At 49.6% G+C, this 19,449-nt stretch overlaps 1 protein-coding gene across 1 annotated transcript; it reads left to right on the top strand.

Moving 5' to 3' along the window:
- Window positions 1–8,741: 8,741 nt before the first annotated feature.
- LOC119092350 (facilitated trehalose transporter Tret1-like) lies at window positions 8,742–14,066 on the top strand. Its single transcript, XM_037215314.1, has 5 exons — window positions 8,742–8,750; window positions 11,163–11,298; window positions 11,780–11,938; window positions 12,991–13,159; window positions 13,448–14,066. The coding sequence occupies exons 1-5, from the start codon at window positions 8,742–8,744 to the stop codon at window positions 14,064–14,066; spliced, it is 1,092 nt and encodes a 363-aa protein (XP_037071209.1).
- Window positions 14,067–19,449: the final 5,383 nt, after the last annotated feature.

Here is a 19,449-nt window from a genome sequence, read left to right as displayed (position 1 = left end):
AGTCTTAAGGACAGGGCTGTGAACTGCACCGAATGATCTTCAAAACAGCTATCACAGCTCAGAACCTCATGCAAACGTGAAACGCTTCCTTTAAATGGAATGTTCCACACTTGCAGATAGTGAAGCAAACATCAAATGTGATGCAATAAGCTCACTTACAATTTTTGGTATATTTTTAAGTGGGAAAACCTGCTCTAGACAACAATATTTACATTTTTAGTAACTATGCTTCTCAGTACGTAATTGCTCTATTACGTTATGGAACGTTTGTATGACAGCACTCACTTGTAGGTCTTTAATCTCCCGAGAGGTGGCTCGGGAGGGTACTGGATGTGTGGTGAACCAAATATTGCTAGGTGCTCTTGTTTTGGCCCTTTCTCGTGGCGGTCTTTCCTATTTATCCGTGAGTTTAAGGTGCTTGCTTGTGCTCACATACTTCGTCAGAGCGCTAATCTTAAGTTATTCGATTGCGTCTCATGCTTCCGTAACCACTGGGAAGAATGTGTAGCTTTTTGCATTATATAGCACAAAACGTTATTCGTGGTAGAATCTTGCATAGCCTGCGCAACATTCATTGAAAGCCAATTGTCGGCCGTTTGATCTGGAAATCGTGCTCACGAAAGCCAGATATGAAAAACTCGAAACTTATGTTTTGATTAACCTTGCGCACCTCATGGCCAATAAAAAATAAGGATTTAAGTGGCATTATAATGGCGTGATGGGTGCCTGTATGACTTTGGGATAGCACCCACGGAATAGTCTGCAGATCTTCGGGGGCGTCTAACTCAGGAACTAGGGGATTTTAGTATTTAGGAGGGCAGGGGTGTGAACTGCACCGAATGATCTTCACAATGGCTATCTCGGCTCAAAAGCTCATACGAATGTGGAATACTCTTTGAACGTGTCGAACGTGCCCGCATCTCGAGCGTAACGCAACGTGCACGGCATCTTGGGCTCTGCGTATATTTCAAGCAGTAGCCCAACCTGCCATCTGTCTGAAGTAAATGACCAGATATGCAACCAGGGCCCACATGGACAGATGTATGGTGGCTACCAGTAAAATCGACGGACCGCGTGACGTTCCCACCTTTTGCGTGCTCGCATTTACTGCTGGCACAATTGCAAAATTTGCTGGAAGTGCCGGCTGGTACGGGAAATGCGGATGCAAGTAAGAGCACCTGAGTTATACCACGGATATGTAGAAGAAAGGCGTGACTGAGCTGACCTGTGCACGAGGCAGACCATTGCAAATATATTAGGTGTATGGGTCGTTCGTTGTCATATGGCTGTTTGACATGCTCTTGTAATGATGTGTGATCTCGAAAAGTTCTGGACACGCCGCTGGTCGCGTAGACACTGATCTCGCAAGCACGACGCCTGAACTACAGGATGATTTGGACAATTAGTGCCTAAAGAAAGGTCAGCATTGAAATAACATCGAGCGATACAACGCTTCACGCGGTCTCATGGGCGTGGTAACAATTTAGAAAATGGGAGGAGCAGTCGATTTTGAAACCAGTCATTTCCATGCATCAACGTAGCATTAATGGTACCATTGCCAATAAGTTGTGTCCATGGTCTCTCTAGCCCTCGTGTTTCTACGCCCATGGCACTTATCCATAGGAATGGTTTTGGGTTCCTCTCCTTGTCAAGAAGACCGATAGCATTCGTGTACGGTTTCGAAGACACGGTGGCTGCAGCATGCCTCTTGGGAGTTGTGCGGCACTCATTATATTGATGTGACCACCGGGAGAACGGATTCGCCCCTATGTCAGCAAAGCAACACTACAGAGATCAGTATCGTTGACAACCATTCAAACATGCTTGGCATTGCCAAAAAGTTGTCTGTGATAATTTTAGAGTCAAATCATGCTCTTATTGGTTCACTTGGCCTGTGGCCGAGTAGTTATAACTTGAACTATGAAAACATTTCCAGTTTGAACGACCAGCCTGGCTCGGCCCACGCGCCAGGTTTTCCACCAGCTTCACCGTTACAGTCACTGATACATTACAGCCGCAGATACACATATTAAGGTCGCTGACGTATTAAACATCACTGTAATGTCTGCACACTAATACAATACAGTCGCTGATACATTAAAAGCATGCAGTTTCCAGCAAAGAAGAGTGCAATTCAACGACAGGCGTAATGAGTGAACAGCGTATTATGAAGCTTTGGGAAGTTTTTTCGACCTTGTGGACGGGGTTCTGGCGCGTCAGCCGATACAGATGTGCGCACAGCGTGTCGCATTGCCAGCGGACTGCTGCGCTGACGGCTGATTGCCAGCTGCTGGTTGTCGTCCGGCCGGGCAGGTCGGTGCTGCGTCCCCACGGAGGCTGGTGGACCATTGCGTGCAGTGTCGCGTCTGAAACCGACGCAATACGCAGTATCGCGCCTGAGATCGACGCAACGCGCCGCGTTGCGCCTGAGAACGACGCAACACGCCGCGTTGCGCCTGAGAACGACGCAACACGCAGTGTCGCGCTTGAGACCAATGCAACACGCAGTGTCGCGCCTGAGAACGACACAACACGCCGCGTTGCGCCTGAGAACGACGCAACACGCAGTGTCGCGCTTGAGACCAGTGCAACACGCAGTGTCGCGCCTGAGATCGACGCAACGCGCAATGTCGCGCCTGAGACCGACGCAACACGTCGCGTCGCGCCTGAGACCGATGCAACACGCCGCGTTGCGCCTGAGACCGACGCAACACGCGGTGTCACGCTTGAGACCGACGCAACACACCGCGTTGCGCCTGAGACCGACGCAACGCGCGGTGTCATACTTGAGACCGATGCAACACGCCGCCTCGCACCTGAGACCGACGCACCAAGCCGCGTTGCGCCCCAACCGTTGGCGATCTGCCTGCGCGACGTTCGATACGCATGCCGCGCTCCCGCTGATGACGCCGCGTTGACCGCGTCCAGCGCGTTCGACAGAGCACGATCGATCAGCTGTCAAAGGATCGGGTTCAGCAATTGTATGGTCACCTGTGGTGATCTTTTAAGGTTTAGACCTTTGACCTTTGAAGACCAGCCTGTCAGCTTCTCTTTCGCGGAATGTCTCTGCTTGGCTTGATCAGCTTGCATGCGGTGTACCAACACTAAAGGCTAGAATCGTTGTGCAGTATTCAGTTAAATATGGTGTTTTTCTAAAAAATGCACACCATACATGTTCTAGTTTTAAAGTGACATTGCGAAATTGTTTACTACCATACCAATTCATGTTTTTGGTGCCGCACTTCAGTTCAAATGTTTGTATGGTGCAATAACCAACTTTGCAAAAAATGCACCAGTTGCCAACTTGAACATCAAGTTCTTGACAGCCTGAGCCACATATGAGCTGTTTTGGCGCTCGCCTACGGCTTAATTTGCATCCCCGCATAATACAGCGTCCGGGGGAAGCGGCCGAGATGCCTGTGAAGCGTGCATCATCACAGCAGTCATCAGTCCGGATCAGGTTGTACGCACAGGCTCGTCCGTCTCAACCTGTCCCGATCGCTCAATTGATTAGATCACCTGTCTTCCAAACCGCCGCCAATGACAGGGTGGGATCTAGTCGCTTAAGGCGTTTCCTATTTGCCTTCGGGGTTGGTTTGCGACCTGAGGTAGCGGCCATACGAAAGGTTGGGTGACGTCAGATGGCAGGACGAGCCGTGTCTACTAGCATTGTGGGACCCTAAACTTCGCCGCCAAATGTACCGTTGACCTGGAATTGCAATATCACATGGTAGGGGTCAGACCTCACACAATAAGCACTGCTTAGCGTGAGCACCCATCCCAGAAACCCATCCATTCAAATGAGTCGGACTAAACATGGAAAGACTAAAATTGAACAGCGCAACTGACAGCGCGAATGGTAACTCCGAACAAAGTGGCGGCTGGCCAGGAGCATATGTACGATTTTGTAGTTGGGGAAGGGGCACAACATCAAAGTTGTCAGTGAAAATCAGTTTTGGCGTGCCGCGGCACACATAATTTCCTGCATGTAGAACAACTTATTGCATATGTTTACTCTACTCGCCATTGTCACTACGAAGCACTAGCAGCACAGACCATGCGGCGTCGCCTACCTCTTACTGTGGCAGCTGAGACGGACACTGCGTGAGATCGAAGTCAAACCACGCACATCCAGCTTACCAGCATTTTTATCGAGTGTCATCTCCGTCGCATCCATGTTTTCTACCATTGACAAACCGAGGAGATAGGTGAGCGGCCGCAAGGACCATCTTGCCGCGCCCTCTGCCCTCGAGACAGTGAAACATGCCAGACTGCTCTCTCTTGAAGATTTTTTCGAGTACATTCCTATGTGTGCACACGTCATGCGCGTGCAGTGCGCACACACATAGCCAACCTCTCCTCGTATGCCCCCCTCCCCCCCTGCACACCAACACGCGTGCCGCAAAGTAAAGCAAGGTAAAACTCCTACCATCTCTGGTTGGACCCTGCATCTAGGTGGGTGTCGTTCTCGAAAGTATTGTAAAGTAATGTGGATGCTACATTTGGCTATGTGGCTCCCATGTCTTCCGGTCCGTTACATTGTTAGTGATGCACTCTCAATTTGTGCAGTTATTTTACTTGGCAAGTTTTATGACGCGCGTAAATAAAAAGCCACCGGGAGAAAGCCATGCAGATTTGCCCTAAATTGTGCAGCCCGCCATCAACCACGTCACGCCATCTGATGAGCGGATCCTCCGCGGGGAAGATGCGTACATAAATGGCCGAAGCGTGGCGCCGCACGACGACACTGAACTGTCCCTATCAGGATAAATCCAGACAAGTCCAGATCTTCAGGAATGTTCGGGGCGGTTTACGATTACATCAGCTGATCTATGAGTCTAAGGTCAGCGTGCCTATGTGAAGCGACGACGATGGGTGGCACGGCGGACGCCTCGCAACGTTGTCGTGGATTGCACCGCAAAACACGGGAAACACGTTTGTACACATGAAAGGGATGGATGCATGCCTTACCCATTACACTCGCTGTTTTGTGAGCCTTTGTGCAAAGCCATATTTATGCAGCACCACAAGGTGGCTGCAACAGGCCTCCGCATAATCAATGATAGCACATGGAGCTTGTAAAATTTTCGCGATTCCTCGCCGGAGAATGGGGTCTTGACGGTCACCCTGAGGTTGGTCTCGACTAGCTTTGGAGCAGACGATAGACAGCCGTTGATTGCACTTTGCCCTCATGCATCAGACGACAGCGCACAGTTTGCCATGTAGCACACATTTCAAGTGATTGCCCTCGTTTTCCTTTCTGTACTTTGCCATGCTACATGAGGTGCAATTATGCGCAATATCATTAGGAGTATAGGCCAAACAAGGTCTTACTAGATGGCATGTCACTAATCGATAAACCTCCAGAACATAACATTTAGCCTTTCATGACCTTGGTTGACATCCCTCATATCTTAAGAAAATATTTTTGGCCCAGTATAACAAACATAATCCGGGTTGGTTTTGTTTTTTGAAACTCAGCTTTTGGGCAAAGCAGGGCGTGAACGCTATTTCGTTGACATCGATTTCGGATGGTACCATCAAACTGTAGACGATTCACATGCATTGTATTCACACGTGTGACATGATTCCTTAAAAGCCTTAATCAACACAGAATGTAAGCAGCATGAAGAAATGTATGAATGTTTCCCTGACTGTTACTGTGCCAGTTCCAATATCAGCAAACGACCCTGGTCTTTAAGTGAGGAGCACCCTAAGCGAAGATACGCTTAAGCTAGAGACTCACGTGGTCTCGAGCCGTGACTGATTCTGAGCACACGTAGGTTGTCAATTATAAGGTGCGTCCGTATTATCTCTCTACCCCGTGGAGATCATAGTGCATGCCTACATGTCTTCCGTAACTAGCCTCACCCGTTCTGGCTCCGCGAATTGATAGAACATATGCACATAGTCGGAGGAACGTATTCATATGACAGAAACACGCATATTTTACATTTTTCACGCACGTTCCAAATGTCACGCACATTTTGGGATTCCGTGCGTGGGTACCGGAGGGCTCGAACGGTCCTCCAGGCAGTTTTACATTCGTCTTATCATAGTGCACGGCAGGAAAGCAAACAACACGTGCCTTAAATCCCGCATCAGCAGCAACGAACCTGAGTGCGTCGGATTGGTCGCATCGTGACGCCGAGGCGTGTTCGACGGCAGTGCGACAGCCAGCAGTCCTGACAGCTACGGGAGTCAGCTAGCTTCCGTTTCCCATCCACCCCCCTCCTCCCTCTTCGGCGCGACGGCGGCACACGCCTCTAGTGTCACCCCTCCGTCTGGCGGGGTGGTTGCTCCCGTCTCCAAATCTGGTAGCGGCCAGTTTTGCGGGGCGCCGCAAAGGGCGCCACTTATCCGCGCACGCGCCGCTCACCGTAAACACGGCGCGGTCCGCCGCCGTCTGCCGAACAGCTGATGAGCAGTCGGCCCCGCGTCGCTGGACTGATCCGGATGTATCCGGCCGGTGCGGGTCACCGAGTACGTGCCATTCTTCTCCGGGTACCTGGTGTTAAGAACGCTGGGGTGCGTCTGATCCGAATTCGCAGTGCGAGACGATGCAAGTACCACAGTTATTATGACTGCTCCAGTACCTTCTCTCGCCAGCGGAAACGGGGTCAGCGTCTTTTGTATCCCACATTTCATAAATGACATGATTGGTAGAAACATGGAGGTCCGCTGAGAGCAGAGCTGCATTCGGTGTTCAACGAGTGAGTACACACCTCAGCGCTTCCACTGAAAAGGCGCGAGCACACCAAACCAGTCAGCGTCTTTGCTAAGTGCTTATGAGAGACAGCCCTGACATAATCCTGGAGCGTGCGTGGGTCCCTTTAGGCTTCTGGCTACACTTGCTTGTCCTTTTTCGCTATGGAAACTGCTCGTGCTGATCGTTGTTACCAGTGCTACGTCGTTAGTCTCACGCACCAAACAAAACGTGTGGTGTGTTTATTGTTGGAACACGTTTCAGTTTGTCAGCTTTGTGCTCGTTCCCAGCTCGCGTACAGGCCAATTGTGCACCAAAACTGTCTATCTCATGAGATCTCATGAGAAGTATACATTAGGCGACGGACACAGACTATTGTGAATGACAGCTGATAAGTAACTGTCCGCTTCCGTAATTTCTTTGAACTTTGACACTAATCTGATGTCGACGCGTGGAAATATTGACTTTTAAAAGGCCAGTCTTTCTTTTTGTAACTTGCGTGTGTCTGGTTACGCTTGCTTGTTCTTTTTGTGCTAAGGAAACTGCTCGTGCAGTGGCTTGCAGACCACAAGCTGTGACACGAAGGAAGACGCTATAAGTTTTTCACAGCATAGTAGCTAAGCGTTCATATTCACTAGGTTTGCACGGTAACTAACACATCATCACAGTTACAAACAACATTAAGCATCAAACACATTATAAACAACATCACAGTTAATTATCCCATCGTGTATTCTCTTTGCACATGTCGCACCATATAAAATAACTTAACACGCGCATGGGCGGCCGGCTAGATAACCTTCTCCCGGGTGGGGTCAATTTGACCCCCCTGAGATCTCGGGAACCAAGAAAGCTAGAGATACTAAATTTGCAGGGTGTGTTGACCTGTACGTGAATTTACTTAGGTCAAATTTTTATGTTCTTAGGTCATGACCTTCGGGTCAAAAAAGGTCAAACAAGGTCGAGTTTCAGGTTGATCTTCAAAGTGCCCCCAGCACCTAGATAACCGTTTCTAAGCAAAAGGTTACATGCTCATTTAAGGTCAGTGACCTTGTATGATCTTTTGACGGTCAAGGTGACCAAAATAATACAAGATTGCTTTGAGTTTTGCATTTGACGAAGCGACAAAGATTGCACTAGGCAGTATGTTTCTAAAACAAAATGTTGACCGGGGTCATTTTAGGTCGGTGACCTATTCCGACCTCTAAGAAGTCCATGGATGATGTATAATGCAGTTCCTGCTGTCAATAAATTATAAATGAGCACCAGAAACTATCTCATGCAGCAAGCCCTAGAGTAACAAAACAGGTTGGTTTTGACCTTGGTGTGACCTTCATACCTTACCTTAGGTCAATATAATATGCTCATTTAACTGTTGTGTTGCCTAAGAAAGCATCCCAGAGATGCATGGCCTCGTTTAACACTCCGTTGTAAGATCAGATTGAAGGATTCCATAGAAATTGCCCCCGCTGAAACCATGGCCTGACTTTGACCTGCCATAGGTCAGCGACCTTACAATATACATCTAAATTTGTGATGTCAAACGATCAGCTATTCAATTTTCTAGAGCTGTGCAAAATTTGGCGCGGCTGTGCCGCGCCGTTCGGAAACCGTTCTGGAAAAACCTTTGGGGGTCAATTTGACCCACCACCCGAGCGCGTGTTAACAGAGGCGTCGGAAAAAAGGCCGTTGGAATCGTGGTCCACCACCCATGCACATGGATGCTCAACATGCGCACTGTGGCCATGCACGAAAATGATTAATTTTGAAAAGGTGTTTGAAGCAGCCACCCTTTGAGGCCTTTCTTTTGGCACGGCGGATACTCCCTCGCATTCGAGAACAATGCGGTGAACCCTTCATTTTCTGAAGGGTTTACCGCCATCAATGTAGCTCATCTGATCCTGTGTTACTTCGATTAGGCGAAAGGCCACGGTCCGAGCTTGCTCTCCTGAGCTAACCAAAAACCATGCGGCTTCAGCGAACCGGCCCGACGCGACGTGACCCGGTCATCAGCTACACTTCCGACGTCCTAGAAATGTCCGTGGTGAGTACCGTAGATGCATGACAATTTTACTGGCTGGTTCTACCTATGGCAGCTAAACGTTGGCTGGTTAGAATAACGTTTAGGATGCTGATTTTCTCCTCTTACCAAGGAAAAATAAACACACCAGAGCAATGCAAAAGTGGCATCAGATAGTCTTTGTAGCAGAGAGCATCTTGTCACCACATGCCCCATCACATGTTGGCAACTTTCATGAATCGAACCATGTTATTGGAGTGAATAGTTCACAGTTGCCTGCGTCTACATTTCGACTTGGTTTGATAAATACATAAGAAATATAGGCAATTTTTTCCTTAAAAAATGTTGCAGTCAGTTTATAGTTAAACTCAACAGTTACGCCGATTTTGTCCCTTTTCGTGAGCATTCATCCGGTATCGATTTTACCCGTGATGTGTTAGAGCACAACTGAAGAACGGCTCAGCATAGGTAATGTGCAAGTTTTGCAGCCTGCAGCCGTGTACGCAATCTAGAACGCTTACTTAAATCGTGTGCATTTTTTGGGTTGAAATTTCAGGTTTGTTTAAACCAGGTCAAACTCAATTTTGCCGGTTCGTTTTACCAGGCTCCGCAGATCAAAACTGGTATGAGTAAAAGAATGCTACTAACTATTGCCAAGGAATAACCTCTAGATCTAGTAGCAACCAGTTATGCAGCCACTATGGGCTTAGGTAATAAAGTCTTGTGGACAGCATGGCAACATTATGTCACCATGCTGTATAATGGGTGACATTGGGTTTCAGACCTTCGTGGATCACAGCCATGCGAAACACTATCAGATGCTGTTTCATGGTCTTCATAATGGGCTGCATAAAGCTTCAGGTCTTTGTGGATCACGGTCGTACGCACACACTATGAAATGGCTGCTTATAGTCCTTTAAATTATTTAAAGATGCGACTTGGGCTGACCTAACCTTGACCCTGAACGACACATTCCAACGGTACATCATCTACGCTGGCCCATGATATATAACTGCTTTGTGGACCAAATTGGCAGCAATTAAGAGTTATCTTTGATGCGGCCTTCACCTCGAATGACCTTGCAAAGGTCACAGTCATTAATAATTTTCAATATACTACCACTTCTGACCATCAGAGGTCTCGTAGAAACAGCCATGCACAAAAGCAGGCCTGTCACGCAGATTTTCTAAGCCTTCGCCGGACAAATTTGTTGAGAACCTTGTTACAAAAATCAGCGCTTTGACATAGAAGTGACTTGAAATTTATAGGTCGGGCATACAAAATTAAGGGACACAAAAGCTGACAAATTTTCGTCATTATGCGTTGGACGGTCGGTGAGTTGTTTCGAAAAACCTGAAGACCTGTCCTGCTTCGGTGATGGCAAATGTTAAGCTTGATGAAATAGTGAAGAAGAGATAAATTCAGGATACTCAAGATCCCGGATCAAGCTATTTCTGTAAGGAGATATGACTGGGCCTTAATGCCTTATGCAAGAAATATTCATGGATAATGTCTGCGTAACGCCATTTTTTCCTTCTAATGTGTGCCAGTCTCTGAGAGGCAACTGAGTGTGGATCACGTGGATATAAAATAAGCGCGCAACTGATTTCCCACACAGTCCCCCATGCGATGGCCGGCATGTTGCTGGGATCTGAAGCGGGGCGCAGGTTTTCCAGGAGCGTCCGCCCTCCGATCAGTGGCGCCGACGGTGTCAGATGTCACCAGCTAGAACCGGATCGGCGGTGCTCGTCTCCACCGCCGTCCTGTCAAACAATGACGCGTGCTGGCTAACCGGCGACCGGCGGGGACGGGCGCCGGGCGTATATAACGCGGCGCGTGCCGCAAAATAGCAGACACTAGCTAATCATCTGTCGTGAGGGGCACGTAGGGCCGCGAGGGGTGCTGGCCTGCTAGCAGAGCCGTTGGTAGGTCCTCAGGTCAGAAGACAGCGCAGCAATGGGCCTGGCAAGCGAAGTCGAAGCGCAGGGCACCTCCGGGGCGGTGAAGCCCCGTTTGTGGGCGCAGGTGAGCATCAATGCCGACCAGTGTGTCGTCAGAGGTGATCAAAGCACGTTCCTGTGCGCTTTCCACTAATGTCTGCAATGCAACATCACAATCTTATCTGCAGTGCAGCAATCGTCTCACACTTCACTAATTCAGTAGCAAGTGCATATAAAGTTAAATTTGTTGAGTTGTGTGCAATCTCAGCTTTATCAAGTGCAATGTACAAGCTTTGGTTTTTTAGTTGCGATATACGTAACACGCGCTTAAAAGAGCATGTGAATAATAAGGCGTCTATTCTCAGGTATATCCTCGCGCATTACGCTAAACTATACAGTTGGCCAAGTCGTGAGCCTGTGTCGTCTAGCGGAGTGGCCGATGACTGCTCGCTGACAACGGGTGGCGGGGGCTGATGGCTGACCCCTGGCCCGGCAGCTGCTGGCCACCCTCGGAGCGTCGATGGCCGTCGGAGGCTGGGCCGTCGGCATCGGCGTCGGCGGCCTCTGCGTGGACCAGCTGTCCCGCGGCATCGGCGGCTTCGTGCTTACCGAGAGCCAGGAGGTCTGGATCGGTGAGTGTAGCTCCATAGGAGTGCCAGAAGTTCTGGATCGTTGAGTGCAGCTCCATAGCAGTGTCACCAGGTCTGGAGCGGCGAGTGCAGCTGCGTGGCAATGCCAAGAGGTCTGGATAGGTGAGTGCAGCTCAGTGTGGAAGATAATGAATGGCCAATGGGAAAGAAGGCGAAAGGTGAAACAACTTCTGCCAGAAGATTTTTCTAGATTGTTGTCGTATTCCATCAACGGAGCTGTTCGTCACGCTTAACTTCAGCTAAATGTATGTGGTGAGTCCAATTGTCCCGACACAGTAATACAATCCAATAACTCAGCATTCTCCGGTCCGCGTGCCTTTTATTAGCTCCGTCTGTTGTCGTTACCTAGTTTAAGTGTAATGCCTGGAGACGCAATGCATTACAATGGCGAAAAATCGAGCCAAACCATCCTGCACGACTTGCTTCAAATGAATATCTTACCCAGAATGTCTTGTTTTCGCAGTGACGTCCAACTTCATCGGGACAGTGGTCGGATCTGCCGCGGCCGGGGAGTTCTCTCGTCGCCTCGGAGCCAAGAACACCATGCTCTGGTTCTGTATTCCCGCCGTCGTTGGCTTCGTCATCACCAGCGTGGCCAACTGCTACGAGGTTCTGCTAGCAGGTCAGCTTCTCGTCGCACCAGGTCCGGACGCAGTTGAACAGTTGGTGACACCGTTCTGCGGCCTGTTTCAAAGCCATCAGACGTTTGCCCGCGCTCCTCGAAATATAACTGCTGATGTACTTCAAACATTTAGCAAGTTAACTTATGTCATTCGGATACGAAAGAGAATATCCATTGTGTTACGTGGTTGTGCATTTGTCACCGGCAAATGTTAACACGTGACACGCGCTCGGGTGGGGGTCAATTTGCCTCCCACGAAGATGTTTCCGGAATAGTTTGCGAACGGCGCGGCGAAGCCGCGCCAATTTTCTTTTATAGCTGCAGAAAATTGAATAGTAAATTGTTTGGTATCATCAATTTGGATGTGCCTTGTAAGGTTGCTGATCCAGGGCAGATCAAAGTCAGGCCATAAATTCAGCGAAGTCAATTGTTGGGGAATCGTTTCATCTGGTGTACATTTCTAAAATACCGTCATGGGCAACGCAACACTTGAATAAACAAATTCCATTGACCTAGGGTCAGGGATCAGGGTTAGACCAAGGTCAAACCCAAAATGTTTTACTATTTTAGGGCTTCCTGTATGGGGTAGTTTCTGGTCCTCATTTTAAATTTGTTGAAAACAGGAACCTCATTATACTTTTGCCATGAGCTTCTTTGAGGTCAGAATAGACCACTGGCCTAAAATGATCCATGTCAACGTTTTGTTTTTAGGAACATACTGCCTTGCGTAATCTTTGTCGCTTATTCAAATGCAAAACTAAAAGCAGTCTTGTATAATTTTGGTAACCATGACCTACGAAAGGTCTGACACGGTCACTGACCTTAAATGAGTGTGTGACGTTTTGCTTAGAACAGGTGTCTAGGTTGCGGGGCACTTTAGACGTCTCTAGTTCTCTTAGTTCCTGAGATCCCAGGGGGGTCAACCCCCACGAGCGAAGGGCATCCAACCGGCCACCCGGGCGCACGTTAACCAGCACCACACTGAGGTAAAGCAGTCAATATTTCGCCCAACTCTGTGCCTTCATCTGACCCGTGTCTGACCCTCTTTCTAGGACGCCTGTTGGTTGGCTTCTGCGCCGGTCCCGCCTTCGTGCTGCACGTGTTCTACATCAGCAGCATTGCGTCGCCGGAGTACCGCGGCCTCCTGGCCATGCTGCCCGACATCATCTACATGCTGTACGTGATCGTGAGCCTGGTGCTGGGCCTGGCGCTGCCATGGTGGTGGGTATCGCTGGTGGGCGCGGCCGTGTTCGCCGTGCCGGCCATGCTGGCGCTGACGCTGGTGCCGTCCGACCCCGTCTGGCTGCTGAGAACCGGCCAGCTGGCCGAGGCCGAGCGCTCGGCCCTCTTCTTCGGCATCGAGCTGCCCACCGAGCCGACCGACACGGCCGTCGTGGCGCGGAAGTCGCCGTGGAGCCTGCTGGGCCAGCGGCGCCACTACCGGCCGCTGCTGCTGTCGGCCGCGCTCCTGTCGGGCGTCTCGTTCTGCGGCTACACGGCCGTCATCAGCTACTCGCTGGTGTTCCTGCGCGAGCTAGGCACGGCGCTGGACGCCACACTCGTCAGCGTGCTGCTCTGCGTGGTGCGCATCGTCACCGTAGCCGTCGTGTCGGTGCTGCTCGACCGAGCCGGCCGGCGCACGCTGCTCATTGTCTCCGCCTGCGGCATGGTGATCAGCTACCTGGCCGTGGCCGCCTACTTCTACGTGCCGGCGCTGGCGGCGTACGCGTGGTTGCCGCTGGCGGCGCTGGTGCTGGCTGTATTCTTTTTCTGCATGGGCGTGGGTTCCGTGTCGTGGTGCCTGATCGGCGAGATGGTGCCGCCGCGGCTGAGCGATGCCGCCGGCGCCGCGCTCGTCTTCTACTACAACGTCGCGTCGCTGCTGAGCGTGCAGCTGTTCCCGGCCATGCTGGCGGCGCTGGGCTTGGGCGGCGTGTTCCTGGTGCACGCCGGCATCGTGTCCGCGCTGCTGCTGGTGGTGGTGCTGGCCGTGCCCGAGACGCGCGGCCTCTCGCTGCAGCAGATCGAAGCGCTGTTCGAGGCGCCCCGGGACGACACGTACAGGCTGGTCAAGGCCCTGCCGCTGCCGGCCGGCTACAACACATTCAGCCCCGTCGGTGGCGGCTGAACGCTGCGCCAGTTGACAGCAGCGGACACTGCACTGAGCGCGGTCTGGTCACCTCGAACCGATGTCACCTCATGGATGCCTCTTATTGTTACCAACTGTGAGGCGGGTACTTCCTCTCAGTCACGCGCGGCAAGTCGGCCCGTTTTGCGGGAACATATGGACGTTGGGTGTGTGGTTGTAGTGTTTGGTGCGGACACTCCACACCATCATATCGGCCGTTCGTAGTTACTGCACTAGTCAACGCCCATTCGTCACACGGAGCACAATCATTTGTTTACCTTGTGCTCTCCGCCGCACATCTGGTCGCTGCTTGTTGGCCAGCATGTGAATCTGGGTATGCCCAGGTGTCTGTGATATGGCTCAGTCAAAGGCAGCCTGTGTATATGGTTTGGTGAGGGTGTTCATGTGTCAATTTCTTGCCACCTAGCGATACTGATATACATTTGTCAGCACGGTTGTGAAAGCAGTGACTCACAAACAGTTGTATACTATGAAATGTGAATACACGCGTGTGTACGAGTAACATTGTTTATCGTATGCATTGCGCCACCGAAAAACGTGACATACTCCGAATGAGCTGGCAGCCTGGAGACTGGTCCATAGTTCATCATGGTAGCGATAGCAGCTGTGTCTGGAGGCTGGTTCATCGTCCATCATGGTAGCGATGGCAGCCTGGAAGCTGGTCTATAGTCCATCATGGTAGCGGTAGCAGCTGGCAGCCTGGGGGCTGGTCCATAATCCATCATTGTAGCGATAGCAACTGTGCCCGAAGGCTGGCGCATGGTCCATCATGGCAGCGATAGCAGCTGTGACTGGAGGCTGGTCTATAGTCCATCATGGTAGTGATAGCAGCTGTGCCTGGAGGCTGATTCATAGTCTATCATGGTAGTGATAGCAGCTGTGCCTGGAGGCTGGTCTATAGTCCATCATGGTAGTGATAGCAGCTGTGCCTGGAGGCTGATTCATAGTCTATCATGGTAGTGATAGCAGCTGTGCCTGGAGGCTGGTTCATCGTCCATCATGGCAGCGATAGCAGCTGTGCCTGGAGGCTGGTCTATAGTCCATCATGGTAGTGATAGCAGCTGTGCCTGACCCACGTAAGGAAGAGCGATACTTACCAATCCTTCGGACTTAGGTGGCGACGGCACAGTTCTCATCTACAGGTTTGCAGCGCAATCCCTTCATGTAAACAAACATTTTCAGTGCCATTCAGATGAACACTAACATATAAATGCAGGGTGGCCGCGCAACACGACATTTCACTGTCAGCGCAAGAAGATAACGCAACGCTTGCCTTAATTTCAAGGCTAGACATCAAAATGTTCGTGACTCAGTTAGCTGTACATTTCATACTTCACTGTAAAATACACTGGAATAATTCACTTTACACTGATGGATTTTTGTACAGACTGAATCATCGTTGGACAGAATGCAACACTGCCGCTCGTCGGAATTAGTTGGATTTTAAGGCTACTCTCAGGAGTCGCAGATCTCTCATGGTTCCAGGGTGAATCCAATGCCAAATCCAAGCAAAAACCGGCATGCGATAGTCATTCTAAAACCGCACTGAGCCGGTTACCTTGAATTAACCTACGCAGGCTACCATTGTCAATAAGTTTTAAACTTATTTGAGTCGGTTCATGCTTCATGGCACATACATACATTGAGTTAGGGATCGTATGAATGCAATAAACACGAAATATGTATGGCAAAGAAAGACTTTCATGTTTCCGGTAATTACCCTCCGTCGAATATTGGCAAATCACTACATAGTTAGCGCGCAATAAATTGTGTACAGCAGTCACTTGCGGATAGCATGAATACTCATTTGCACACTTAATGAAAATGGCAGGGTATTTTGTGATGCGCGTACCGTGTCGATGCCAAACCTTACGTTAAGTCAAAGGAGGATAGTTATGTTTTCGTTAATGACGGTTGCAATGTCTCGAATACACGTAGTTTCTTGAAGCTTTCGCTCAACATTGCAATAGCACTTGCATAATATTTGCGGCATGATGGGTTCAGATTACTTCGCTAAGTTACATACCTTTGTTTTACCAGGAGGTATAAGTTTAACGACGCCATAGTGCTAAGCAACCATCATATTCGTGGTACTCAGTATTTCGCGCTGCGCCTACTTATTACCAAGAGTCAATAGTCATCCTCGAGCGTGAACGTAGCTCAAAATACTAAGTACCGCCATTACGATCGTGTTTAGCGCTCTAACATCGTTTAGCGAAAACCTCCTGGTATATTGAAGGTTCTTAATTCAGTACAAGTATTTTGAACTCATAACCTCGAAAAAATAGGATCTGAAGCATATTCTTCTTACACCAAATACATAATATTTACCGCATAACTAGTACTTCAGGTGCCAGGTACAGAATACCAATCGTATGCCACTTTTGCTGGCTTGAATTTCGTCCGTATGGCTCACCTCGAATCTATGAGGTGAGGACCGCACAAACCAATCAAGCACATACCACAGTACCTATCTGATATATGAAAGGAGCCTATTGTTCCAGATGTATATATATATATATATATATATACATATATATGTATGTGTGTGTGTGTGTGTGTGTGTGTGTGTGTGTGTGTGTGTGTGTGTGTGTGTGTGTGTGTGTGTGTGTGTGTGTGTGTGTGTGTGTGTGTGTGTGTGTGTGTGTGTGTGTGTGTGTGTGTGTATGTGTGTGTCATGTATGTGGGACCTCCTGAATATAGAAGGTGCCTCCTTACCCAGAACAGGGCCTCCGGCTTATAACCGGGGCCTCCCGTGCCAGCAAAATGCGCTCCTTAGCACAGTATTGCGCCTTCTGATTTAGAGCATGCGCTACCTTATGCATATAAGTGGCCTTATGGTCCGGAAAACGGACTGCTGTTGTAGAAAGGGGTCTTCTGATCCTAATTTAACCTTTCTAGCTCAGTAATGGGGTGTCCTCTTTACCTGAGTACCAGCAGCTACCAAGCCTTTAGTTTTGGAAAAAGGGGCCTCCCAAAAATGGGGGGGGGAAATTATACTCTTCGTCCCCTACCGGCAGGCAGGGGTTGTCACCCTGCTGCGCGTAGACATTTGTTTTATCATAGCCATCACGCGCGTGTCACGGAAGTCAGATCAAAGCGAGCTGCTACGGCCAACCGGGCCTGGCGGCCAGCATCCAGCCCCTGCGAACCGCCGATGCACAACGGGCGGAGTGCTTGGATGGTCCCGCGGGACTTGAATGTCCCTGTATGGTCGCACAAAATCGCAACTATTTTGAGAACGCGACGAATTCCAAGCTTTCATGTCGGCTGTACGTAGAATGCAGTGCATGTTCCAGAAGCATGCCTGCTAACTCCAAGATCTGCGGCGCTTTGCTTCCCCTGACATATGATTTAAAAACGAACTGAAAAGGACCGCAGAATTCCCGGCATGCAACACAACCAAAATCAAGACAGAGTGTACAGCTTGTCTTAAGAGCAAAATCAAACGCATGCATTTTCAAATGAAGACGAGCTGTGCATAAACAGCGAACTGAGCCAGCGGAAGACATGCGAATCGAAACGCAATGACCTCTGGTACTCTTTTTTCAAGTCATCGCAGTCAAAGTTGTTATAGCCAGCGCTGGGTGACAACCAAGCGACGGCTAGTGAGCCTTGTCTGGCAGCGAAGAACATGAGGAAAGGCAGCAGCCGGCTATGTCATCTTAGAGGCCGCCCATAAAAACGCACACTGTATATTTTTGCTCATTTGCAACAGCCTTCCTCCTGATTACGCATAGGTTATGTTCGGCGCAAGCCTTCTCTCCTTGGTTAGGCTTTGTTACGCGCAACTTCTCAAACAGGCACGTCTGTTTGGCCCCCAAGTGTGAATAAACCTGACGGATAAGCATTCCTCTCCCCGCGTCGATTGCCTTTGTTATGCACAGTTCATTAGCATCGTGAATTGAACGCTTACAACATCAATACCAGGGGATTACGGTCCAATCATTTCAGTTTTACAGGTGAGTTTTCAGCTTTTTGGTGAGCTGTTTTTTCAGCGCTATAAAAGCGCTCTAAAATGTCCGGTGTGTGCCAAAATCCACCACTACTGTAGGCTTCCTCCAGGCGTACTTGCTGCTGAGTCAGCTGGCACGACGTTGTCTAGCTCTGAGATGCGAACACACACACATATCGCATTTGTAACTTACAAAGGAAGAATTTTAAGGTTGTTAATTTCTAGGATTACAACAGGAAGAGCCCACCCATCGCGCCCAACGTGTAAAAGAAGAGCGGTTACAGCTCGCTCTGTGGTTTCAAGCTGGCTCGTTCATTGATATCACAAAAAAAACTTTCAAACATTGAACGGCCTGATGCTCTCGCTGATCACCTGGCCAATAGCAGGCGATCAAAGAGAGCATTGTTCTGCGCACAGAGCCCGCTAATAACGTGGCCTGATGGAAGGGTATTGGATTTGCAATAAAGTGGTACTTGGTTAAGACCTGGGTGGACACATTGTTTTCTCCCACTGTCGAAGAAAGATCAGCTGGCACCTTGCCAAACGGGGTCAGCTTGGCCCGCGCGACTGGGTCGGAGTACTGTACGACGTGTTAAACCGTCTACAATGCTGTCTGGCAAGAAGGGCGCAGACGACATTATGCAATGAGCCGGTCGGCGTAATGTGGGATCGCAGGGCACGCAAAGTCATCCACTTAACGGGAATGGTGGAATCAGAAAATGCGCACAAATACCCACTTAATAAGCGTGGAGGGATCACAGAACACGCAAAAATGTCCGCTTAATGTGGGCGGTGCGATCAAAGAACACACCAAACCCTCGCTTCCAAGTATTGCGATCAGAAACCACACAAAACCCACGCTTACAAGTATTGTGATCAGTTGCAAGTACTGTGATCAGTTGCAAGCATTGTGAAAAGGCTTAGCAAGTACTATGAGCACAACAACATCCAGGCAAGGGAAGGCATATAACACTTCTTTGCGACACTTTTATATTCCACCAAAGCTTAGATCGGACTACTGTGTGTGGTGCAACGCCTCGCCGACTTCAAAACCAGGCTGGAACCTGCCATGCGTGAGCTTCAGTACTGGTTCATTGCCAGTTCTCTCCAAATGAACAAAACGGAAGTTGCTTTACATTTGGCTCCCGGGGCATAAGCCACCTCCAGGGAAGTGGAATGAAACCTAAACAAGGACGCGAAAACCGGGGAGGGTGGGGGTGGCGGGAGTAGCTTAACCCTCTCCCCCCGCCAACTTGAAAACTGGACGGATCATATGCAAAAGCCCATTCTGGCCTGTTGTGGGCTTATTCTGGGCTATTCAAGGTCCCTCCTGACCACAAGAGAGCAGTTCTGAGCCTCAAGAGGGTTCATCCTAACCTTTAGAATGGTCATTCTGGTCTTGCGAGG

Source organism: Pollicipes pollicipes, unplaced genomic scaffold, assembly GCF_011947565.3.
Source record: "Pollicipes pollicipes isolate AB1234 unplaced genomic scaffold, Ppol_2.1 Scaffold_3447;HRSCAF=4054_pilon_pilon_pilon, whole genome shotgun sequence".
Taxonomy (NCBI): Eukaryota; Metazoa; Arthropoda; class Thecostraca; order Pollicipedomorpha; family Pollicipedidae; genus Pollicipes; species Pollicipes pollicipes.
The sequence above is the reverse complement of the archived record's forward strand: the minus strand, read 5'-3'. Positions and strand labels throughout refer to the sequence as shown.

Bases quoted from the DNA above. Each gene is read 5' to 3' on its own strand.
- LOC119092350 (XM_037215314.1), top strand. The intron at 11,299-11,779 runs GTGAGTGTAGCT...TTGTTTTCGCAG, and splicing joins GAGCCAGGAGGTCTGGATCG to TGACGTCCAACTTCATCGGG. The intron at 13,160-13,447 runs GTGGGTATCGCT...GGCCGTCATCAG, and splicing joins GGCCTGGCGCTGCCATGGTG to CTACTCGCTGGTGTTCCTGC.